At 50.6% G+C, this 24987-nt stretch overlaps 8 protein-coding genes across 8 annotated transcripts; 5 read left to right on the top strand and 3 right to left on the bottom strand.

Moving 5' to 3' along the window:
- The first annotated feature begins 327 nt into the window (after positions 1–327).
- TrAFT101_001696 (uncharacterized protein) lies at positions 328–2483 on the top strand. Its single transcript, XM_024899577.2, has 2 exons — positions 328–1013; positions 1089–2483. The coding sequence occupies exons 1-2, from the start codon at positions 841–843 to the stop codon at positions 2260–2262; spliced, it is 1347 nt and encodes a 448-aa protein (XP_024762815.1). The 5' UTR covers positions 328–840; the 3' UTR covers positions 2263–2483.
- On the bottom strand, positions 2354–5715 carry TrAFT101_001697 (uncharacterized protein). Its single transcript, XM_024903595.2, has 3 exons — positions 4078–5715; positions 3650–3928; positions 2354–3571 (listed from the first exon to the last, which is right to left on the bottom strand). Exons 1-3 carry the CDS (start codon positions 4586–4588, stop codon positions 2730–2732), a joined length of 1632 nt encoding a protein of 543 aa, XP_024762816.1. The 5' UTR covers positions 4589–5715; the 3' UTR covers positions 2354–2729.
- A 2154-nt stretch (positions 5716–7869) lies between these two features.
- On the top strand, positions 7870–11463 carry TrAFT101_001698 (uncharacterized protein). The gene is made up of 2 exons (XM_024905168.2): positions 7870–8462; positions 8987–11463. The coding sequence occupies exons 1-2, from the start codon at positions 8196–8198 to the stop codon at positions 10322–10324; spliced, it is 1605 nt and encodes a 534-aa protein (XP_024762817.1). The 5' UTR covers positions 7870–8195; the 3' UTR covers positions 10325–11463.
- A 1053-nt stretch (positions 11464–12516) lies between these two features.
- Positions 12517–13415, bottom strand: YAF9 (NuA4 histone H4 acetyltransferase complex and the SWR1 complex subunit; the record flags this gene model as incomplete). Its single annotated transcript, XM_024909595.1, has 2 exons — positions 12517–13094; positions 13178–13415. 2 exons carry the CDS (start codon positions 13413–13415, stop codon positions 12517–12519), a joined length of 816 nt encoding a protein of 271 aa, XP_024762818.1.
- Positions 13416–13836: 421 nt separating this feature from the next.
- On the top strand, positions 13837–14825 carry TrAFT101_001700 (uncharacterized protein; the record flags this gene model as incomplete). The annotated part of the gene is made up of 2 exons (XM_024906305.1): positions 13837–13943; positions 14060–14825. 2 exons carry the CDS (start codon positions 13837–13839, stop codon positions 14823–14825), a joined length of 873 nt encoding a protein of 290 aa, XP_024762819.1.
- SYF2 (pre-mRNA-splicing factor syf2) lies at positions 14738–15827 on the bottom strand. Its single transcript, XM_024905167.2, has one exon. It carries the CDS (start codon positions 15757–15759, stop codon positions 14962–14964), a length of 798 nt encoding a protein of 265 aa, XP_024762820.1. The 5' UTR covers positions 15760–15827; the 3' UTR covers positions 14738–14961.
- A 1135-nt stretch (positions 15828–16962) lies between these two features.
- TrAFT101_001702 (uncharacterized protein) lies at positions 16963–19244 on the top strand. The gene has a single exon (XM_024903596.2). The coding sequence runs from the start codon at positions 17052–17054 to the stop codon at positions 18696–18698; it is 1647 nt and encodes a 548-aa protein (XP_024762821.1). The 5' UTR covers positions 16963–17051; the 3' UTR covers positions 18699–19244.
- Positions 19245–20194: 950 nt separating this feature from the next.
- On the top strand, positions 20195–20912 carry TrAFT101_001703 (uncharacterized protein). The gene has a single exon (XM_066126396.1). It carries the CDS (start codon positions 20327–20329, stop codon positions 20696–20698), a length of 372 nt encoding a protein of 123 aa, XP_065982497.1. The 5' UTR covers positions 20195–20326; the 3' UTR covers positions 20699–20912.
- The last annotated feature ends 4075 nt before the right edge of the window (positions 20913–24987 follow it).

Below are 24987 nucleotides of genomic sequence, written 5' to 3' on the forward strand. Positions count from 1 at the left end.
GTATATACGCTGCATTCTCTTTCTGCAAGTGAGTCAATGACGAAGCACTGGATGCAAACAAGAGTGCGTCTGATATTGATATTCGATCGTATCTATCAAAGAATGAGTAAGCTGGGTGTGGTATGACAAGCACATGCCCATGCCTTGTCTCACGGTGGCGCCGATGTGTTAGACAGTTCGCTGTCACTTTCGGATTGTGAGAGAATGGCATTTACCTCATTGATTTTCAAATCACACGGCTAGATATTTCTGCGATTAAAATGAAGGATTTTCTGCTTGTATATTTCGAATCAAGGGCCTCCAAGAAATGCAATAAACGAATGATCTTACATCAATTCCAGTGACAGCCGCTAATATGCACCTTACGTACGCGGTACGGTACGAGGCTTCCATCGCCACTAAACCGCCCTGCAGCCTAGCGCCCAGCTCCCGCCTGACCAGCCCCGTTCTAGCGGCCGCCGCCCCCAGGTTATCAGTAGTAATGGATGGACTGCGCATCACATCTGGATCCGGATCCTTCCTTAGTAACCAACAGAACGTCACGGGTTTCGTTTCCCGCCTCCATTGTCCACGCGACCCCTGCCAATGCCTGGATTCAACGAGCGTGAGAGATACATCGTAATCTCTCTTCGTCTCCGTCACGGTGCTAGTAGGACGCAGCATCTTTGAAAGGCTTGTTTCTAACCATTCGAATACGACTGTCGCAGCGGGAGGGAGACAAGTGCGTGAAGCGGCTCCGATATCGATTCGAAACTCCAGAGGCTTGTTATCTCGATATCGCAAGGAACCACTCCCATCCGTGCAGATCGTCGCCCAATCAAGGCAAAGGCGAAAGCAAACATGGCATCGAGATTGGAATATCGGTCGCTGGCCGATGAGGAGGACCGGGAAAGAGCTTCAGACGAAGATTCAGCCTTGCTCGGCGGAGAGTTCGAGGATGGCCTAGAGGTGCCCTTTTCGTGGATCGAATATGGCATCTTTTGCTTCCTCGGCATGGCCATGCTCTGGGCCTGGTAAGAAACAACACCGCCGTTTCCCATCATCTATATATGTAATAAACAAAAGGAAGCTAATATGACAATCTACAGGAACATGTTCCTCGCCGCAGCACCGTACTTCGCCTCCCGCTTCGCCGGCGATGCCTGGATCGAGGCAAACTTCCAGTCCACCATTCTCACCGTCTCGACCCTCACGACTCTCGTCGTCGTGCTGATCCTCTCCAACATCCAATCCTCCGCCTCGTACCCCTTCCGAATCAATCTCGCCCTCGTCATTAACAGCGTCATCTTCGGTCTGCTCACAATCTCCACGGCCGTCTTCCTCGATGCCTCGCCTCGGCAATACCTGAGCTTCGTCCTCGTTATGGTGGCGCTGACGGCCTGGGCTGCCGGGTTGATGCAAAACGGCGCGTTTGCGTTTGCTGCTGGCTTTGGACGACCAGAATATATGCAGGCCCTCATGGTAGGCCAGGGCGTGGCCGGCGTTCTGCCTTCTATCGCGCAGGTCGTCTCTGTGCTGGTTTTCCCCCCTAGCAAGGAAAACACGTCTGGCGAGAGAGAAGGCGAGTTGTCTGCATTCTACTACTTCCTCGCCGCTGTTGTCATATCTATAATCACCCTTGGAGCCATCATCCCTCTCGTCAGACGGCACAACCGCATGGTAGCAGACCGTCTCTCAGAACGCCTAACCTCCTCCATGACCAGCATCGAAGAAGCCGAGCGCGCCACCCGAAAAGTCGTCTCTCTTCTCTATCTCCTCAAGAAGCTCCACTGGCTCGCCTTTGGCGTAGCCCTGATCTTCACTGTGACCATGTTCTTCCCCGTCTTTACCGTCAAGATCCTCTCCGTGCACGAGGATGGCGGCCTCATCTTCCAACCCTTCGCCTTCATCCCCGTGGGCTTTCTGTTCTGGAACCTTGGCGATCTCGCGGGCCGAATAGCTACGATGCTGCCTTACTCGCTGACCAAGAGGCCGTTTCTACTCTTCGTGCTGACTGTGGCGCGAGTTGGTTTTCTTCCGCTTTACTTGCTCTGTAACATACATGGTCGGGGCGCCATCATCCCGAGTGATTTCTTCTACCTTGTCATTGTCCAGGTTCTCTTTGGAATGACCAATGGATGGCTCTGCTCCAACATCATGATGGCGTCGGGAGAATGGGTTGAAGAGAATGAGCGGGAAGCTACCGGTGGATTCATGGGCTTATGCTTAGTTGCTGGCCTTGCTTCTGGAAGCTTGTTGAGCTTTACAGCGTCTGGTATTTAACAGACATGTTCATCTGATTGATTTGCTATCATTATATCACAAATGGCGTTCTTTTCAATTTATTATTCATCACGGTGGTACGCATGGCATAGTTTATAGATCTCTTAGGCATTTATTTATTCGACAACACAATGTGTCATCTAAACTCATTTTGACTTATAGCTAATAAAACAATTCTGTAGTATGTATGATAGAAAAAAAAAATGATGAATCTCTCAGCGAAGTCGATTGATCGGTTTTACTTGCCGCCGTCCTGTGTTCCTTGCGATGCTGCTCTCAAACCTTTTCCCATATCCCATCCTGTCTTGTTCCCTTTAATGCGTCTTCAAGCCACGCATACCTAGCCTCCAACGCCATTGTAAATGCTTCAATACCAGCTTCTGAAAGAAGAAAGATAGAGGAAAAAAAACTGAAATCCATTTGCCCAAGCCAAGACCAAGTTATGACCCTAATTTGTGCAGGATCCTTCAAGGATTGCATCTTAAGGGGTTATTGTAAATAGAATCAGATGGTGCGCCTCCCGTAACTCTTTTGAAAGGCTCCAGGCCTTTGCGCAGAGCTGCGAGATCCGTCTTATGCCGGTATGTCGTTGTTTTTATTCCCGTAGGCGAAAAAGAGCCATTATTTTGGCAATTAGAATTCGTATCGTGTTTAATCGTATTTTCTTCCATGAGGAGAATGACCGGCTCCCCCGTGCGAGGCTTCCCCGACCACTCCAGCGAGCAGAGTGATGGTGGATGGTAGTAAGTGTCACCACATACAACCCAGTCGGCAGTATAGAAGCCACCGTCGATAAGATCCTTCTCAGTTCCACGCCAATGGCTGGATTTCCTTTCGGGGTCTTTCCAATCAAAATCACCAAAGCGAAGTTTGATTTCCTCATCGTCGTTGGGAGGAATCAGCGCAAAGCACGTACAGTCACGCAGTGTCATGGCGACAACGAAGTCTAAGTTCGGTATAGGTTTAAGAGGCCCCGCATGATCCAGACTCTTCTGGCAATTTCTTAGTGCTTGAATCGCCTTGTGATGGATAATTTTATCGAGAGCGGCCTGGATGCGCTCACTGTTGTGCAGACCGGAAAGTTGCGGAGCTATTCGAAATGGAGACGCGACCTGCTGTGGGCAGTCGGGATTTGCAAGCATAATCGGACAGGGCTTCTTTTCGGGGCAAGGAGCCTTTGTACCAGGGGCCTTCAAATAGTTGCGAAGTTCCAAGGCGCACTGCCTGCATCTGATGGCATTTTTGGGAGCACTGGGTGACTGTAGCAACCACTTGGGTTTGAATTCGATAAGCATAGAGCCATCAGCGCCTTCGGAGCGTATTAGTATGCTGTTGGGCAGAGTCTGGGGAGGTGCCATATATGATACGTGGGCATGTGAGTACTCACTATTTGGTCGCATGTCCTCTACAAGAAACCCCCAAGAGGCGCGGCCAATGAAGGATCCCTGAAACTTGGACTTACGCAAGTGGTTGACATCCCGAAGCATGGCATTAAGGTCATCCACAATGTTGGATTTATGCAGCACTACGAGCTCCTGGCGCACGGCATGGTCACCCAGATGCGGTTGGATCTCTCGAATGAAGAATTCCTGTTGGCGGAGATAATAGTTGGAGGATACTGGAGTACGACCAAGAGCCTGTGCTTTGGCCACCCTGAGGAGCTTGCCTATAGGAACAGAGTATCGGTTAGCCACTGGGTCTGTGTAACCACACCTTAGCGTCGAGGAACACTTGGGAAGTTTGCCAGAACCCTTGATTTGGGTATCCCTTGCCCCTTTGGAAGGAAAGAAGGAAAGAAGGAAAATGGCAATGTACCTTGAAACTGGGTGTCCATGCCACTATTGGGGGGCAGTTTGATCTCAAAGACGACATTGGCGGCCCCTTCACCGACCAGCCTGACGGGCTTTGTTCCTTGTGGCAGTAAGCTGACACTGATTAGAGGGTCGCACACGCTGTCGCTGTTGCTGTTGCTGTTGCTCATATCCAACACGGGAGCCGTGTCGCGGCTTCGATCGCGGGTGCTGGCGTCTTGGGATCTGATTCGCACTCGGTCACCGCCATCACCGTCGCGGTCGCAATCGCACTTGTGGTCGCGGCTGCTGTATAAGCTCATGGCCCGCAGCCGGACCATGTCGTCGGAGCTGATTCCCGGGACAGCCTCATCCTCGGAGTCTTCCGCAAGAGAGTCAGCATTGGTTGGAGAGTCTCGGCCAGCATCGGACAAGAAGTCGTCGTCGAAGCAGTCGCCGGCAACGGAGGAGCCGTAGTTGGAGGCAGAGTCGTCGAGGACAAACTGGGGTGGCAGCTGCAAGAAAGCCGGGTCCATGATTGGGACAAATCGTGGGCCCGTCCTGCAGGCCTGCTGCAAGGGCCGCAAGGCGCTGAGTCGGAGGGTGTGGGATGGCGCGCTTCGGGCGGTCTCAGGGAGCACAGAGGCTGGATGGAGAGAGATTGTAGGCTGGGCGCGGTATTCGCAGGGAGATGCTGAGGATATTAGGTACTCGGTACTCCGTAGCCAATAAGACGACCGAGGGCGAGGCAAAGGAGGCGATATTGCCGTCGTTTTTGTCGTGGCTCGTGCTTCGTATATAGGGACCACTCTACTCTATTTCCAGGTCAAATGTTGAATTAAACGGCAAAGAGTGGAGAACTAGAGCGGCGACGGCGTCATTCTTGCGTGGGAGTAGATCCGCGTTCAATCTTATATCTTTGTTCTGCCCGTGGGGAGAGCAAGTCGAGCGAGCGACACGAGGAGATGGTGAAATAATCAAGGAGGAGTTGGCTGATGAGAAAGGGGGAAGGAAGTCGATGGCAGATCGCCTAAAGTTTAAAAAAAGGGATCGAGGAGGTTAAAGCCACCCGCCCGCCATGGCAAGCTTATGGTCTAGTAACTGGCCCGCCATTGACTTTGGATCTTATATCAATACACCGCTATGCTCTTTTGGCGCCCAGCCATGCACATGGAGATATTGGACGAGGAAGCAAGGGAGGCTGGTGGCGTGCGTATTCGTGGTAGGCATACAGTGGCGAGGCCAGCCGGTGATCTGAGCTCTGATTCTGACAACCGTGATCGGGATAATACTGCTAGCAGCATCTGCCCTATAATCGGGACGCCCCTAGCACATATGCACATACATGCAACATTACCGTGAATAACGCTGCTGGGTAGGTATTACTTTGTACGGGCAGTGGTGGCAATGACATCTCCCCTCTTGGCCGCGGCGTTCAAAGAGCCCTCGCTGAATGTGCGGGCGGCTGAGGTCGTATCCATTGACGTGCATCTCCCCTTGGCTCCGCAGCGCACGCTCTACTCTTTCAGGGCTACGGCGGAACCAGGAGCGCGGTGATGGATGCAGCGACTATTGCCCTTTGGCGTTGTTGCTGCCAATCACAGTCCAAAGGTGCTCCAGCTTACACACCCAGGTGGCCTGCAGGGCTGAATCGCTTCTCAGCGGCGGAGGCCTGATGGGCGCTGAAATCCTGCCTATTGACTGTCCTTATGATCCTTATGAACTTCTCGCACGAACTGCTTCCTTGTTCGCTGAGCTGGAGAGCCGGCAGCAGCTGGTACCTCGCTAGCGAATTGGATCGCGAATGTTGTTCCCTGCCTATGTCACGATACTTGAGATGGTGGGCTGATGCTACCACGCACCGCACGCGCAGTAGCGGCTGGGAGGATCACAGCTGGAGCGTGTACGTACTTGTACCCAGCTGGCATGCTATCAGCGATCGGGGTGCGTGACCGTGTACATGTATGCATGTATGACCCGAATGCGGTGCATCACGGGACACAACTGCAGCCTCGAGATAATTTTTGGGACGTTTTCCCATTCCCATCTACCTCTACGGGGTGGTAGTCGCACCTACACACATGCCCACAGACAGTGCAAATATATAACGCCTTGGTGGTCTATCCCATCAATCAAATAGTATTCACCAATCAAGATATGACAACCAATACAGGCGAGCTTTACAGCGCTGGCTAGGCCTCGACGTGTGACGAAATTTTCTTCAAATTATGTAGCCTACCTCCCAAACACCATTAATACGGAGTCCATAGCTGTTGATGATATGCTACAGATTTTAGTGCGGCGGTATGGAAATTCGCACTTAGTTTGAAAGAAAGTGCAACACCACGACCGAGGCGGCTTAAGAGCCACTCTATGCTGCATTGCCCGTGAAGTTCATGAAAATCGCAAGCTCTGCGGCTGCGTTTACAGAATCGACACTGAAATGGACACCCCTTTGCCCCGGATTTACGGTCCCTGTGATGTCATTAGGGGACCTCCAACCACGCAGCCAAAGCTCCCTTGGATTGGACCCCCGCACGGGCAATCACGTCGATATGCAGGACACCGTCCCCATAGAGCCATGGAGTGACCGGCCAGCTCTCTAAGCCGGAGTCGGACATGCGCCAAGATTGTCTGACGATTTTCCATTTGCCTGCCTTGCCGAAGCTACACTCCGCAAACATTTGCCCTTTTTTGGAATCTTCTACGGAGAACTCTTGCTTCCCTTTTCCCCCACTCAGCAATGCAAACTGTGCGGAATACGGGAACACCGGGGATTGCGCATAATTTCGTTCCGAAAAATGCCCTGCGTACTACCGCATATTCTACCAATGTCCTACTTCTTCCGGCTGATATCGTGTTAATGCCGAGTTTGGTCGACCTAGCCGACATTAAGCATCGGTGCTAATATTAGCTTGTTTCGGCTCCTTATGCAGCTTGCAAAACTCAAAAATCGCGTCTTCATGGTATAGCAAGTAGCATCGGGGCTGAATCTGTAACTACCCAGGGATGAGGAGAGAAACATTGAAGCCGTCTCCTCGCATAATGATATGCACCTTGCATGTACTTCATACTTCATAGTTCAGGGAAGTGTTTTGCCACTCAATTCAGATGGTCGCTTCTCCAATGCACCGTAATTTACCTGATACAGAGAGGCTGGAGGCGATTGAAGATGCAGATCGTGGAGCATCCATCTCCCTCTGCGCATTACCACTGCGCACTGGGTACGCGAGCGAAGAAAGCTACTATGTATCTGCAGCAAATACACCTGCAGTCGGGCAACCGATCGATAGGTAGGCTTGGCTGTCAGCTGATGAAGAGTAGCAGAAGAATCGCGACGCGACACATCAGGAGACATGCGCCGGTCACAGTGGTCCAATTCGGCTGACACTGCCGCTGCATCGTCCTGGGGGACTGCAGACACTTAGCCCTGCATATCAATAAGCAAATGTCGCTGCTTATTATTGTAGAGAGCGCTGGATTTGTGATTCTGGCCACGACGAAAAAGGACATCTACACGCGAAAGTGGGCAGATGCAAACCCGGACTCACGATATTTCCACGCAAGCGGCATGGATATGGGAGGCACAGTGCCATCTGCACGGCATTCGTTCGTCACTTTACCACATCGCTATTAGCGGATTTACGGCGGCCAAGCCCGCCTGAAATGCCCCGCCGCTGGACGCTCTAGCGGGTTGTTTCAGCGGCCTGGAGCGCCTACCGTACATCCGTGCGTCCGCGCGATACCGAGCTCCTAGCTGGTGAAAATTTCTGGCGCCCACTTTGCTTCGCTAAGAAAAGAACCGCAGACCTCAGCTCCTCCAACTCTTAATAGCGTCATCTTCCATTGTCTTGCTCCCACCACCTTCTACGCCACCTTGGCTCGCAATCTTCCATCTCAATTCCCTCTTTGCTGCAGCCTATCATCTCGGAGCTTCCAGCAATCATACTCCCTCGCTTCGCCTGCCGAATCGCCGCTCTCGCATCGCTATCAAGATCCATTTCAGAAATCTCAGCTGATCCCTGCTTGCCTGCAAGCCCTCGCACGAATTGATTCCCCCACCCACAGAAAGCTGCGTCTCGCGGCCCTCGACGGCCATCGTCTGGAATCCCATGGTCTCGAGATTATAACTGCCATTTCAACATGGCTTTCAACTTCAACTGGTCGCCTTTAACGGCGGACGCTGAGTTCTATTCGCGCGCACGCGACCTGCTCACAAAGGCCCTAAACAAATCGCCCAAACCTCCCATCATCGTCGATGACATCCTAGTCAGCGAATTCAATCTTGGCACCGTCCCGCCAGACCTCGAAATCCTGGAAATTGGAGACCTGGCAGAAGATCGATTTCGAGGCATTTTCAAGATGTGCTATTCCGGAGACGCCTACTTGACGCTGAAGACGCGGGTTCAGGTACGTTTTCGCAGCTTCTGGCTCTATCCCCGTAATTTTTTTTTTTTTTTCATGGAGCTTCCTCGCGCCACGCCAAAAAGTACCCGATAATGCCCGAGCCTTTCCTTGACCCGCGCCACCACAACAAGCGCATCTGAATCGCACCGCGAATTTGGATGCTTTGTTTTTGAAGAAAGCAGTCAATTCATCAGAGATGCGACAATGAGCTGGATAAGTGTCTGGCAAGCTGTGCAGTAAGCTTGGGGATATGCCGCTACCGGGATGTGATGCGCCATTGCCGGCACTGCCGTCGATCATTTAGCTCTTTGCGTACATACGCAAAAAAAAAAAAAAAAAAAGCACAGCAGACGCCGTCTCTTTGGGAGCTTCACACCGGCTTAGAATGCTATTTGTCTCCCTGCATGCTCAAGCAGCTCTGGTTTTGATCAGTCTTTCTCAATTTCTTCTCGTTCATGTCGCGCGTGCGGGGGCGACGCAGCATTGCATGGTATGGACCAATAGATGGCTAACACGACGATGCGCAGGCCAATCCCCTCAACACCTATCTCTCCTCTAAGCCGGAATTTACCTCGCCGCAGCCACTGGCAGCAGCCTCGGGCCTCACGATTCCTCTCTCCATTACTCTGTCCGAAATCAAGCTCTCGGCGTTTATTATCCTTGTCTTCTCGAAACAAAAAGGCTTAACCCTGGTGTTTCGCAATGACCCACTCGAGTCTCTCAAGGTCTCTTCGACCTTTGATTCGATCCAGTTCGTGCGGGACTATCTGCAACGGACCATTGAGCAGCAGCTGCGGAATCTGATGATGGATGAGCTGCCAGCTATTATTCATCGACTGTCCCTGCAATTGTGGTGTCCAGATCAGGCCAATAAGGGCGTGGAAACCCCCAAAGAGGAGACAGACGAGGAGGGGGTCAACCCGCTATCAAGCCCACCTTTGGACCCTGTCGATGCCAATGGCAACGTGCTTGACCCAAGTGCCATTTCGGAAATCTCTCTGAATGGCGGGGGCGAGATGCAGTCTCTATTCTCCCAGAAAAATCTGTTACGCCTCGCTGCGCTGACAGATTCGCACCGGACTTTGTCTCTATTCACACCTGGCATACGAGACGTTGTATTTCGAGCTTGGTCAGGTTGCGCCGACCGTGCTGATCCTGCTACGCCATCTATTTCATCTCCTAACCGAGTCCGGACGAATTCACATGCTGGCGGCACGAGTACCACCTACACATTCTCCGATACGGCAAGCACCTTGCACGGCTCAATATCGTCGCGGCCTTCTTTTGCAAGCGTCAATGCCTCCACGGGCTTAGGCGTCGGTAGCAACGTCCGATCAAGAACGGGTCGCAAAAAGAAGAACCGAGTGGTCAACCTCCGAAAGACCAAATCTGAGGCGGTCACTCCAGACAGCCAGTCCGAAGCCGGGACCAATACACCCAACTCAATCAACATTCCTCTCTCGGAGCCCATTATGGACATACCAGAAGAGGAGGAGCTACAGCTACATGATGATCCATTTACCAGCGATCCCTTCAACCCCCAGACGCTCATGTCTGATATCGGGGACAACACACTTACTTTAGAAGAACTCACCTCCGCCCTGAAAGACCTGAAGATGCTGGCCGACGCCACGGCAAACAGCCGTAAGACGACCCCCGAGAAAGGTAGCCCTCGCGAGACGCCGAGTGCCAAGGGCCAATTATCGCCTGATCCACTGGACCAGGACTGGGTCATGAAAATGGCGAGCGAAATCGCACGCCGTGTCTATGACGAAAAGCGGTCTCAGCAACGGGGCAAATGGGATGAGTCGGAGGATGCCCCACCTCCGGCATACGAGGCATCGCCGCAGTCGCCGTGCCATTAGACAGCAATTTTGAATCGAGCTGAATCAGGGCATGGAAAGACGCGAGCATGGCAATCTCCTATGCTCTATTGTTCGCCCTTTACAAAGCTTTCTTTTACCTCGCCTCCACTTTACGGACAGAGAAGAACTTTTTCCTTTGTTACTTTTTTTTTTTTTTTGTTTGGCAGCATTGTGCTGATTTCACTAAAGTATGAGCATGTATACGCATTTGCAATTGTATATGCACGTACAGGCATCAAACATTTGGGTATGTTTTACCTTGGCGTTATATGGAAGGAGGGGCAATAGGGAATGCATGGCACGCATCACAAGTAACGTACACACGGGACAAAGAGGGCAGGCAGGAAAATCAAAAAGCAGAAGCAGCAGAAAGCAAGAAGAAAGCAAAAAAAGATTGGCTGGGGCTAAAAACCGGGTGGGGTCTCAAGGACGGTGGTGTTTCTTTTTTGGTTGCATGATTTGATACCCGGATATGCACTTTTAAACAAGACGATTGTGTCCAGTAAAAAGTGTTTTATTTCCATGTTTTTTGAATGGCTTGCCTTTGCCTTTTTTTATGGAGCCGTCTGCAAGCAGACGTGTACGATGGGATGCGTGCCTCTTTCATAAATTTTCCTTTCTTGTTTTTTCTTTCTCTTCGATTCGCTTCGTTGGCTAGCCACGCCAACCACCCACCAACCCTATTATGGCTGGCCGCCCCGGGCGTGTGTTGAAGTAATACGTCAGAATTTGGGATCTCCAGCCCGGGATTTTTATTGCCATTGTGGGGGAAGATGGGGGGCGTGTCCTTTTATGGTGTTGGTGTTTATTTGCATACCGGAGGAAGGGTTCATGCCACCTCTACGGCTTGCTTTCTCATTTTTCTGTTTGAGCGTTGAGCGTTCGCAAGGCATTGTATTATTAGACATGTCTTCCCTATGTCTCTTTTTCCTTTTTTTCCTTTTTTCTTTGGGTGTTTTCAGGCACGAGGGTTTACGTGCTGTGTATTAGTACCAAACAAAACCAAAAAAGACTGTATACTACTATTATTAATGGGGCTACGGGACCTGGATCGAGGATCGAAATACACTAAGACAGACAAAACTCCAATCTGCAGAGAATTACAATATAAATGAAGCTTGAAGCTTGACTATTCTTGGCCACCTTTCCCTATCTTTCTCTCCACGCACATATAAGTCGATAATGATGCTTGTATCAGGCTTTCACCGCAATTCTACGCAAAGAAGGTGCACATTTACACATGTAGGGGGAGAGAATATCGATGGTTTAGGTCCACATGACCAGATTTGATGCCAAGGAGGGGTAGATTGGTTTAGTTATGTCAAACACTTATATCTCTCATATATAAGTGATAGTAGTGGTGGGCAATACCCTAAGTTTATGCAGCTACTGCTACCGCAAAATAAAGCAGTGGGGAAGCATGTGTCATCATCATCCAACCATCTGATGTTATTTCTTTTTTTCTCCGTCGGAGACATGCCTTGTGGTAGCAGCACTGATGAGTGCCCCTCGATTCCACTGCCTAACCCCTTCCTCGTACCCCTCTTCTCCAAACTCATCGTAGCACAAACACAGATGATCGAGGGGTTAAAGAGATCCGTAGACTCCCACCTCTCATGAAGCCCAAGATTGGCTGAGCGCCCAAAGCGACAGCCAATGATCGTCCAGAAGTGATGTGGTGTCAAATGCTCTGCCAAATATGGCAAGGATTCAGACTGACAACAGCGTCTGAAACATGGCTCTTGGCTCGTTCGGCCCCCTCTCTCAAATTCATGCAGCCATTTGCTGCGGCCTGCGGCATAAGTTTGCTCGCCGCCAAGATCTGCTCATTTGTTTCTTTTTAAAAAATAAACAAGTAGATATGTAGTAGTTTTTGAAAAAAAGTGGCTCAGCGATGTGTTGGCAGCCGCTGAACCAACGAATCCAAGCTCAGAGACAAGCTGAAACAAGTACGCTTCTGATGATGGCATCCTGCTTGAATCACAGACAGGCCACGCCGTTAATCTTCCGTGTGGAGGATAAGGAGCAGGGTTCTGGCCCAGGGCTGCATGTGCATAATGCTCTTTTCTTCTTTGCTCTTCCACGGACGTGCTCTTCGGCTTCGGTCGGAGGGAGATGATTCATGAAAGCCGGCGAGGACGCTTCTTGCGTGAGCTTCGCGCCGGCCGCGGCGATGATGGCGTTCCTCCTTTCTACGAAGGTTTCACCGCTGCCGCGTTTTCTGCTTTGAGCTTGGCCAGCTGCTCTTCCTTCTTCTTCAGCTCAGCCAGAAGCTGCTTAGCCATCTGGTCAGTCTTTAGCTGCGCATCCGAAAGCTTCTTGACTTCGGCGGCCTCCGTCTCCCGACTGAACGGCTGGCCAGGCCGATTTGCACTGGGTATCATGGCCGTTCGCTCCCAAACATCGCCGCTGTCCGGCGCGGGGAGTGGGGGCTGTGCGCGGTTCTTTCCCTTGCCCTTGCCTCCTTTGGCTCCTGCGGCCGGTTTCCATCCCTTGGGCACGGCGCCAGTCGTCAAGATCTGGTAAAATGCTTCGTACGGCTCATTGAACAATTGCTCTTCATAGCTCCAAGCCCGAACCTCGCCATTGGCCGCCACCATGGCCTGCTTTTCCTCTTCGGTTCTACCGTACGGATGGAGGCGTAGATAGTGGTATAGAGTCTGAGGCTTCTCGCCCGAGTCGTTAACGTAGTACAGCTTGACTGTGATGTCAAACTCTCCCCATCCTGTCTCGTTGACGACGAATGGCTTGCCTGGTTCTCCTTCTACCACTATTAAACGGTTAGACTAGGTCGCAATGTTCGCGAGACGTAAAGAATAAAGAAGCAGAGGGAAAGAGGGCGCAAGAGCTTACTTCGAACATAATTCGGGATAGACTCGTGTAACTTAAACTGCACGCGCCGCAACCAATACGTAATATCCGTATCCTCCATGCCCCGTACAAAAACCTGCCATGAATGCGTGTGGTTATCAGGCGTCCCCGGCGGTCTTGGGTTCGAGTCTGAGAACGGAAGCGCCGTGCTGCCGATGACAAAAGGCCGTCGGATTTGCGTCAGCTTAACACGCTTTCCGAATTGGTTTGACGGCGCCATCGTTTTGGTTTTGCAGCGTTGAAACGCGGTTGCGAATGCGATCGAGCTTTGCGCGTCGATGGTGGGGAAAAAAGTAAAAGAGCCAAAAGTTGAAGAGACGCACTTAACTTGCGCAGCCTTGCAGATATGTCATCGGTCCCACTATTCCTGCAGCCAATTACATCCGCCGATTGCCGAGCTTCAGCAGTAGAGTTCCTCAGCCTTATAGGTGCTAAGCTCTTAGCTACGTGATGATTTCATCGACTCTCCGCATGGCCTGATTTTACCAGAGAACTTACAATCTTTCAAATTCCCGTCAAACCATCGAATAAGCTTCAATAAGACTCATTCATCAACCCAATTGTTTATATCTTATACTAAGTCTACCATTACCATCTCATAGAGGGCCGACACAGCTCATTCGCTCAAGCTTACGGTAGCCATGTCAGCCGCAGCCAAGAAGCTTATAGTCTGTGGAGGCAATGGCTTCTTAGGGTCCCGGATCTGCAAATATGCCGTAGCTAGAGGTTGGGACGTAACATCAGTCAGGTATGTGAGCTACGTATTATACCTCATCTCGTTGTCTGTAGCACAAATACATACATCACAACGCCATCGTAAATGAGATCACAATTGCTCACATAGACTCTTCGCATAAAAAAAAGTCGCTCAGGTGAGCCACGATGGGAAAACGTCACCTCCACTGCAACTCCTCCGCCATGGGCTCACAAGGTCTCATGGGAGCGAGCCAACATTCTTGAGCCTTCAACTTATGCGCCCCTACTCAAGGGCTCCGACTACGTTGTTCACAGCATGGGTATTCTGTTAGAGGCAGACTACAAGGGAGTCGTCTCTGGCCGAGAATCTCCCATCGCAGGACTTCAGAAAGCATTTGCTTCAGTTCGAGATCGAGGTGTCGACCCCATCCACAGCCAGCCTGGAGAGAGCATTAAGCCCTCCAATATCAAGGATCAGCTGTCGTATGAAGTCATGAATAGGGACAGCGCAATTTCACTCGCTAAACATGCCGCTGCCGAGAACACCGGCGCCTTTTGCTTCATCTCTGCCGCGGCTGGAGCGCCGGTTCTCCCTCATCGATACATTTCTACCAAGAGAGAGGCCGAAGCTGCTATAACGAGCAACTTTCCCCAGATGCGCGGCATTTACATGCGGCCACCTTTCATGTATGACAGTTCGCGAAAGATTACAATGGGAATCGCTGCAGCAGCCGGTGCCGCTTCCTTTTTCAACAGTCTAACAGGCAACGTCCTGAAAAACTTCATGGGGGCAGCTGGGACAAAGCCCCTTCAAGTGGATACAGTTGCAGAAGCTGTAGTCGAGGCGCTCGCGGATGAGACGATAAAGGGCCCCGTGGAGATTGGGCAGATCGAGGAGCTTGCGTCCAAGGGGTGGAGGAAGACAATGTTGTAAATTAAAGTTCATGTATTATCAAAAGCAAAACGCTGTATATCTATATGTGCAAACTCAATTCCGAAAAGAAACAAACGCTCCTCATATATCCAAATCCCATTGCCCGTTTCCCTCTTGAAATTATCCAATTAACACCTTATATCATTGTTCCACGCTCAAAGCTGTCCCTGATTTCAGCAGTATATTTGTTGTAGAAACGTGATAGTTTCTGGTTGAATTGTTTGTTCTTCTCATTGATGTATGTGACATCTCCGTCGTCGCCATTCTGCGCCATCCGCTCCTTTCTTTTCTTGAGACGAACATCTTCTGCGCGCTGAAGATCCTTGACTAGGCGGTCAATAGCCTCTTTGTCAGGTTTATTTTGAATAAATGATGTCGAGTCCGCTGTTGAGTAGAATGTGCCGTCTTTATCCACGGCGATGAGCTCGCCGTCTTCTGTTTCGACGATATCTAAACCGCCGGAAGCTGCAGCCTTTTCGATGGCGGCCATCTTCTGCTTTTCGTATTTCTCCAGATCAGGATTGATATTGCGAAGCTGCCTTTTATATGATTTGTTGGCTTCATGGTGATAGTCTTGGAAGGCGTTGTTATCGCGGTGCGCTGCCTTCTTCTTTATGCGCTTATCCCACTTTTCGCTCTCGTCCACAGTCCAGTCCCAGGCCCGTTTGCGCTCGAAGTCCTCTCCAGCCTCCTCGGTATCCGCCTTCAATAGTTTATGGGATGCGATTGCGTGTCTCCGATGCAGAGCAGTGAGTTCGCTAGGATTCGTGGAGAGGCGTTGTGATTCCAGGCTTGCTTCTTTGAAGTTGGTCTCTGAAGATTTCTTGGCGCGAGCCTGAAGAGCTTTGAATCTAGCCATGCGGTCGCTGGCTTTGGATGGAGCATCGAGCTTGGGTTCTTCTGCAGCATCTTGCTTGGGTTCTTCGGACGACATTGTTGCGCAAGTCGAATGTCTGACGGCTGTGAAATCGTATTTAATCTATCGCTAACTTGGGGCAGAGTAGCAGATTCATATGCACAGAATTGCGAAGCAGTGGAATAAGGTTTAACAGCAGTAATAGTTTGGTACTGTCCACGTGATTAAGGCCGTGCTACTTCAGCTAAGCCTCTAAGTTTAGTAGGTATTCGACAGGCGAGCTTATATCCCAAGAAGACGTTGACAATGATGCGCCTTGAGATATATAGATTCTTTCGAGATGGCAGAAGAAAATCTCTGCCTTGATCTGACTTATTAAATGTGAACTGAGTATTTCGTGGTTTTAAGGCTACGGTAAAGATGCTTCATTCTTATACCACGGGCTACGTAATATTCTTCTGCTCGCACTGTATCCCTCGCATGCTCTCCCAAGCGGTTCAACGGAACAAGTAAATTTTTGATTTAGGTGGCTGCGGTATGATATCCTGTATATTGTAATTCGTAAACAACACTAAGTGTATTCGTAGATTATATATGATTTTTAGTACATAGTATAAATGCTGTTTGAGATCTTTTTTTTTGTTTTTCCCCCAAGTCTCGTAGCTCTTTTTAGACTAAGTTGCAACATTCTGCCGTGCTATTTACTAGCAGAAGCCACTCACCGCCTTCTTAACTAAGCAATTGTTTTTGTAAGTGGAAGCAATAGAAGCAGTAGACGCCTTCGCAATGATGGTTTTTGAAGTACCCATATATGGTGAGAGGTTGCGTAATAACTACTATCTGCAGAGTAGTAGAGTTATGTGCTGGTGGTTATAGCAGCCCGTCCTCGCCCTCATGCTCTCTACATGACAAACTGCCCTACAATATTAGCCATAATTGTGATGAGAAGCTATGGTAGCCAAAACAATAAGAATGGTAATTTACATACGCTGAATATTCTGTGTCTTTCTTATTCTCTAATTTGAATGATCCTGAATATTCGAGTTACTACATGAAATGCAAAGTCTGTGTGAGGTGCTACAGCCTCAAGGGAAAAAAACAAAATACTACAGTGAAAGAACAGCACGCTAAGTTAGTTGGGAGATCCAGCGGGGGTCCACTGAACATTAGCGGAATCTGGGGTAAAATAGGTACCTCGGAGACGCTGTAATTAGGCTCGCGTGAGCAGTACACATATGTACCGTTCTCCTAGGCAAGCGATGCAACCATATTTTGCTCACGTTGCAAATTGCTCAGGGAAGCAGAAAAGGAGCCGTGAATGCTGAATCCAGGCATATGGATCAGCCACACCCATTGTACCTTCGCTCAGGATGATAGGCTCAAGATCGCCCTGGAGGCTTCGGCTCACAAGCTCGTCTCATCGCTTTGTGGCGCACAACCAGAGGCGTTCCAAGGCTTTCGTGCGGAGAATCGACAAGAACAACGAGGTCTATTACACAATATCCAACAAGCGGCCACCAAAGTCTCCAGACTCAATTTCTGTTCGAGATGATTTCTTTGAGATGCCAGATCTACTCCTGGATCTCGATGCCGAGGACAGCCGGTTTGTTCGTCCGGTAGACGAAGCTGATGATCTACGTTTGGAGAGGAAGTGGGACGTTAATCCAAAACGACTTGCCGTTCAGGACCAGTTGAAAGAGCTGCAAGCGCAAATTTCAGAGTCACGGCGCAAGGCTGATGATATCTTGTCGAACCCAACTAATATCTGGAGGCTCAGTCCACACGACATTCTATCAGCAGCTCTTCGCGGCACACCTACCGTCGTCGACGAGATTCATCCACCTGTGATGACTCCGGAAGCCTCCCGTGATTCCAGGGAACTCGCCTTGGGACAGGATTCTAGACTAATTGAGACCCTCTGTCGAGAAAACGGAATCCCCTCGCATGCACTACAAGATAACCGGGTCCTTCTGGAGTGGATGTGGCTACGATATAAAAACCTCAGGCGCTCCATGGAGAACCGAAGCGAAGAGCCATTATCGCCAGCTCAGCTATCAGATGCTCTGAAAGACCAGACATCTATCGTTGGTATTCGTCGGCTTGTGATTCATTCTCTAAAATCAGTTGAGGTAGCCAAGACATATTTTCCGAGACAAAGGGGGACAGACAATGGGCCGGATGTCTCTCATGAAATACGCAACGCCTGTTTAAGGGTCCTGAGTCAGCATCCAGAGAAGGGGGCTGCACATCTGGAAATTCTGGCTTTCGTCGGAAATCTAACCGCAAGACTATCAGGCAATAATAGGTCTCCGTTAACTGGACTGGCTTTACGGCTATCAGCCGAAGCAGGAGTTGTGGGAGCGATATCTGAATGGCTACGTCGTGGATTTGCTGATAATACGTGGGAGCGATATCATGCGTCATCGACGGATGTGGCAGAAACACTCAAGACGCTCATTCAGCAACTGAGCAGTGGTCTATACGCCATTCATGACCGACAGTTACTATTTCAGTTGCTAACTGGGATTGAACATGACTCCCTCTTGAATGAGTCTTTCCGTTCTCTTCCTTTATACTATCTTGGAGAGCAGAGCAAAGTCTCCACAGACGAAGCATACGACATGTATGCTTCGTACATCATGCTTCTGGGTCACTTAGGAGCTGTAAGAACTCTGTGGAAGGAATGGTATGCTTCGAAGCCCGTCGTGACGCGTTTCTTAAAACCAGATGACAACGCTCAAAGACTTGAAGCTTTGTATGAGGCATCGTTACGCAGCGCTCTTCATGTGGCGGCGCCCATGGACACACAGGGCTTTCCCGACATGGAGTTGAATGAATGTGTGGCGCTGGATTATCACTCAATAGGAGCACAGGATACCGCTTCATGGTTTGCCAGCGGTGCAGAAACAGTCATGCCGAATGAGTCTCTGGAACTGCCGCCTTTCAATCTACCTCTTGATGAGTGGGCTACGAGAATCTACCACATTCTTCGCCAAAATCCTTTGTCAGCTCAGTGATCAGCTACAAACATCAATATGGTCGTTCATATCACTACCAAGAAGCTGGCATATGCCATTTCCCATTGATTGGGGCAAATCTTGTTGCTCCTACCAAGGGCAGCGAATGGCTTCAAGAAACAAGACAGGCGACGACACCATACAGGCACCTCGGATACAATTAAACCACAGCTCATGAAACATGGCTTGTTCCAGAAGCAAAGTTTAACCGTTGGAATGCAGAATACTGGAACATACAATGACGACAACATCTAACATCTACATGGAATTGAGGCGCTCCGATCTCGGTCAGGGGAGACAAACTCAAATATATTACAAGAGAAAGGCAATGGGCGCCACCACCCCCTTATCGCAACGTACCTACTTATCTTTCGTATCATTCTTATCTAAGATACCGTTTAAATGTTTAGCCAGTTTCCAACTAGTATCAGAAGCATGCTCGGCATCTATTCTTATCGGAAAGCTTCTTGTCGGCACTTGTACATAGAATCTAGATAGATTGTATAGTATACGGGCAGGGTTATCAATACAGTTGGGATTCTAGAAACGCACGTTTACACCCCTTTCTCTTCCTTGATTAATAGGAGAGGATACCGAGCCCCCGTGCTGGCAATTGCTACCCACCACGGTGGGTATCGCCGGCTTCTAATCTCCTCATCGACTCAATGCTAGAAGCATTCTTTTCGATCCGGATGCCCGGTTGGCCATATAATTTGTGCGACCTAATTTTTTCTTCGTTTGGTGAAAAAAGCCCTGAATCGTTAACCCTAATCTATTTTAAACTCGCTCAGGTACCGCATAGACAAGGAGACGGCGCATAAATTGATACACGTGTGTGACAAGTACCTAGTAGCAGCAGCATGGCATGTCCACCAAAAGAACAGGGCGCATAGATAGCCAGCATGCAATCTGGATCTGATGCTTGTTCAGGAGAAGGCAAAATTTATGCCGCGACGCTTGCTAGCAGCGAGCATTACTCGTGTGCGGACAAGCAGCATTCATTACCACTTATCCCAACGGGGCTGGCAGCGTCCGGACCGATCCCGCGCAGATCCATACGGCGGGGATGTTCCCCAAACTAGACCCTTTCCGTTAAGATTAACCATTTCTTCTTCCCTGTTGTTCTGGACAATAGAGCTTGTTTGCATGGGAGTCCAAAATAGGAGTCCGAGATGTTCGCCATAATTGAGATGTATGAGCACAGTACACAAGACAAGCGATATTTCTCTGGTATTCTAGAAGGAAAAAGCAGTACCCCCGCTTGTATGAGGCAGCTCGCTTGGGCTTGTATGGGAAACATCTCCGGGGATGGGAATCTGGCCGACTCCACAGAACAACTCCCGCCAAGGCAATAGACTTCAATTAGCAGCAGCTGGGCGGAAGATGCTAACTAGAGCACAAAGTACAGTACAAGTAGGTATCAAGCCCCCTTCCGAGCCCGATTGAATGGTATGGTATGGCATGCATGACACGTACAAGATTTAGGCAAGCAAGGAGACGGCAGCTGTATAACAGGCGGGTTACGACTAAGCAGGCTGTCAACCTGAGAAGCATCACTCTGTGTGAGACACACATGCTACAGCACTACAGCACGGCAGTGGCAGCATGCGCATAACAGACTAACAAGAATGCACGGACACGCTTCCGATGGCCTCAGCCCGCACGGCTTTTGCATCAGCTTTGCTTCGAGGCCCAAAGTCAAGATGCGGGGTGGCATCTGGTTAGGATCAAGTGGATCGACGGGTAATGAGATGCTGCCACCGCTTCTTCTCGTTCGTTTCATTTTGCCCTTTGAAGCAGTAGTTGGTACATGCCAACCCCGTCCGGCTGCTACTGTATACCGGACGAAGCCAAACCAACAATGGAGAGTTGGGACGCAATGCAGAACGTTGTTTTCGCCATCAATTGCGTGTGATGTCTTGATTGGCAGAACTCTGCCCGGCATCCCTGTCAAAAGGCCAGGCAGAGACACAATTGGCGGTGTTGGAAAACTGGTATAAATACATACATGCAAAATGCCATGGCAATGCCTCCATACGGCCGTCAAGACGGAGACTCTGGACGGTCTGGCGGTATGCCGGTAGAAACGGGCAGCTTCGCCTGTGCAGATTCTCCATAGCAATGGCACTCCAGATGGAGTCGAGCCCGCCCAGCAGGATCCCTGCTCACGACAGCATTCGAGAATACGATGAGCCACTGTCAAGGGGCTCGCCATCGTGTCCGTTTTCCCATTGGAATCTCCTGATACAGGGTCTGGTGGAATGATTGAGGAACGGACGATAGAATTGGCCAATACGGACCCTGATGGCGAGGGGTGTGGGGAAAAAAAAAGAAAAAGAAATTTTCTTGGATATAGGTATTCTCCACATAAAAGCAAAGGAAAGAGTCTGCGGCTACTAGAGGCAGATGAGATTGCTGGTGTGGGATTTTGCCATGTTGCTAACTTTTCGTCTTCTCTCGTAATTTCTCATTTGAGGCAAGATCCAGTCAGCTGAACGTAGGTTATTTTCTTCATTTTTGCTTTTCGCTGCTGTGGGTGGGCCAAAGTAGCGAAATCCGCCCATGGCTTCTTGGCTCTTTTTGCTCCCCCATTCCCGCGGGCCTGGAGTCTGGAGAACGAGTCGCTCCAGCTCGGCGCCGAATATGGCCAGAACCGAATAAGCCGCCAGCCGTGAGTGGGTAGCGCCGGGCAGCTAAACCAGGATCCAAGAGGGGGCAGACGGCGAAAAGACAGCGCTTGAGACAGCAGCTCCTGGTCCCTTGTGGAGAGCAGCGAGCCATGGTCGACGGACCAAGTCGAGCACCATGATGGCCTCGATCCAGGAGAAAACAGCACTTGGGGCTATTCGGGCGTAGACCCAGGCACAAAAAAGTAAAACCTATCGGGGGCGGATGGCGCAAGAGCCAATTCCTCGTCTTACCAGCGGGATTCGGATGCTGTCGTGTCAGCCCTAAGTGGGATAATTTGCCTTTTCGCTGTCTGACAGGCAGAACGCCAAGCGGCATCAAAGCTAAGAATTGAACGCTGAGATGCGCCTTGGGCATGGCGGCATTGACGGGAGAGGGACAGAGCTCCGCGCCATGCAGTCTATCTTAGCATCAATGGATTTTTATAGAGCTAGCAATGGGGACAAGGGTCGGGCCAAAGCCTTGAGCATCCGGGGTTGGTTGAAGAGAAGGGTTTTGTGGCAGGCCTACAAGTATGTCCATACTATGTCCATAGTATATGCAACTTGGGGGTTAGTAGTGGCCAAAATCCCCCACCTAGCGAGTCAAGACTCTGGATTGAAGAGCAGCAATAGAGCACGTGTGGCACGTGAAACACTGAATTCTTGCTGCTATAGACTAATGTAGCAGTAGAACCATGGGCCAAGAGCAGTCCATCTGTTAATTGGCATACCTAGAAGCTAGCGGACAATAGTAGTGGCACGGCGAGGGATTGTTTGCGGTTTCGAAGCGAATCACGTTCGTGGAGCTGCATGCCAGGAATCCTGCATCAGTGCAGCTCGGCTAATGCTCCTTGTGCACTATCCAGCCAAGACCACCACTTGCTGTAAACGAACAGCCACTGCAGGCGAGAAAACGGAGGTGGAAAAAGAGGATTTGGGGGCGTTTGTCAGGGGTGGGTGATGGATAATACTGTACTGTACTGCAGATACGGAGCACAAAACGGGGTACAAGGCCCTGCATCGAATGTGCAAGCAAGGTCTCGTACGAGTGCTCGTGCCAGGACAGGATTGTTCGTTTGTTGGGAAAAGTCAATCGAGCAATGCGTGAACAGCCGATGCGAAGGCAGAAAAGAGGAGAATTGCGAAAGTACCTGCGCAAATGAGTCGGAATCCGTGAGCCGCGAGGCTCGGAGTACGAAATACGCAGTAGTATTGTTGAGGCTATGAGGCAGGATTTTTTACGGTTACAGTGCATCTGCGTCATTGGACATCAAGGTTAGATGGCGGGCTTTGGACGGACGGAAAAAAACACCGTGATGGACTCTCAATATGCCATCTTTTTGTTGCTATTCCTGTCCATTCGTGTCTGCTAGACGGACACCCAAAACTCAACCTGTGAACTGTTGAGTGCTTCACGAGACTAAAAACTGCGGATTACGAATTGCAGATGGTGAAAAAATTCTATCATGCCGCTTCTCGCATCACAGTTGCGTAATCCAGTGTTGCGACAAAGTAAACCCCGTGGCCCCGAGGCCTCGGACGCCGCCCACGCTGATTGGATCGTGGCGGTGGAAATAGCGGTTTGCCGTGCTGGTTAGCAGCGTTTGGGCCTGGAAACGTGCTCGCTGGACTGGATGACTGTGCAGGCCCAGCACTGGAGCCCATTTTTTGCGTCGTCGCCTGTACCGTCAGCTGGCGCCGTTTGTTCCGCCCAGCCAGCCCCAGAAAATATTCACGAAAAAAAAAACTCCACAGGGGGGGGGGGGTGATGATAGGTACATGGACAGCCTGTCATGGATATGCATGACTGAAGGTTTTTTGTCCTGTTTCACTTTTTTATTTTAATTTTTAACTTTGACTTTGTGCGCAGGTACCAAACGCTCTCGCAGGGAAGAGAAAATTTTTATCTGAAACATTGAAACAAGATGTTTGAATAGGAATGCAATGCAGCGCCGTAAAGGGCATCCGCTTTGAATTGTCTGCTGGAAGCTAATGGCTGCGCAAAGAGGCGGGCTTGGAGGATCGCCCATCCAGCGCCGCCGTTGCAGGTGTTCAAGTACAGCGACCAGCAGCGCAGCGAAACGGAACTCGGGGCACAGCTGGTGCCTTGATGGCCAGTCCAGCGGCAGACCTGCCCAATTGTCTGCATGGAGTACCCGGTACCGCCGCTGCGTGCCAACGCAAGCCTGCTCCACCGGTGCAGATACCGCAATGCGACCTTGTCGTCGACGCGGGCGGGACGCATTGCTGGCGGAGGGCCGCACTGCCAGCATAAATGGCTTGTATGGACCATGTACCGGTACGAGGAGGTCCCCCCCAGGCTGTCCATGGCCCCGTTCCGTCGATCGCCACAAAAGGCGCCGCACACAATCTCGGAGCCAAGGCCTTGTCCCTCCATTAGCTTCGCATCGGCGCCATCCCAAGATGCCTGCAAACTGCGCTTGCGATGCACTGCATGCGGTCGACGGGGACGCGCTGCTGCTGCCCATTGGCCTCCACCCGTGCCTGGCAGCAGTCAAGGCCAAGGAGAGCTGCCGGGAATGGTAAATGTTAAATATTCGTCAGCGTCCCCGGATACGGGTGCTGCGGCTTCGAATCTCCTGCTTCTCTTGCTTTGCTAAAACGCTCGCTCGCTTGCTTGATCTTCTCTGCCCATTCTTTCAAAAACGGCGTGTAAGGCAGAGTCTTCCCTGCCTGTGTGAGGCCTGCCCGCTACTCAATCGTGCCACCTTATCACGTCAACTCTTTTGCAGCGAGCACATCATTCGCGTCTCATATTCTCCAAAGCCTTGTTTTGTGCCAGCACGGCTGTCCAAAAGCCGGCTAATAAGCAACCGTCAGCTTTGCCCGCCTTTCACAGCCAAATAAGCTGCCAGCCCGTCTTACAAGTTGCTGCAAGCGAGCCCAGCCCTACCATCCTTCGCTGTCCCTCGCCAGGCTCGTCAAGGCCGCCAATCATTCCATCGCCTTCCGTGCCCACATTTCAACCAAGAGCAAACGGCACAAGAAAGGCCAAAATCTACTTTGTCCTGTCCCAGAAAAAAAAAAACTTTACACAGGCAGACAAAACGAGCCCACAAAATCAGAGTCATCGTTGCCTGGTACTATATCGCGACATTGTGGAGCCGGGCGTCGACAGTGTGTCACCACCGCTGTATTTTCGGTACCTCGAAACCTTCGCTCGCCGGTCTCCGCTTTCGGCTGCTGTCTATTAATCAAATCACGACATCCCAAACCGAGTCACTCACCCTTTTCTTATTTCTTTCTTCCATCTCCCTTGTTCTTTCTTCCATCTCCTTTGGTCTGCCTCTTCTGCTTCCTCTCGCAATTCTCGATCCCGCCAACAGCCGCTCCGCCTCAATTCGGCACCGCTAATTTCGGAATCCCGTGCCACTTACACCAAGCCCGCCCTTTATCTCACCCACCTACACCTACAACCAGCGCTACTGGGTGCTCATCATCTGACTGGCGATACCATTGCGACCCATCACCACCACTACTATATTTGGTGCTTGAGCGAACACAAGTCAACACCCTGATTCTGTCAACTGAGCTCCAAAGTGGATATCCATTGTCTGTCTGACGAATCGATCTGCACCATCCTCCATCCTTCCATCTAC

The sequence above is a fragment of the Trichoderma asperellum genome, chromosome 1 (genome assembly GCF_020647865.1).
Source record: "Trichoderma asperellum chromosome 1, complete sequence".
Taxonomy (NCBI): Eukaryota; Fungi; Ascomycota; class Sordariomycetes; order Hypocreales; family Hypocreaceae; genus Trichoderma; species Trichoderma asperellum.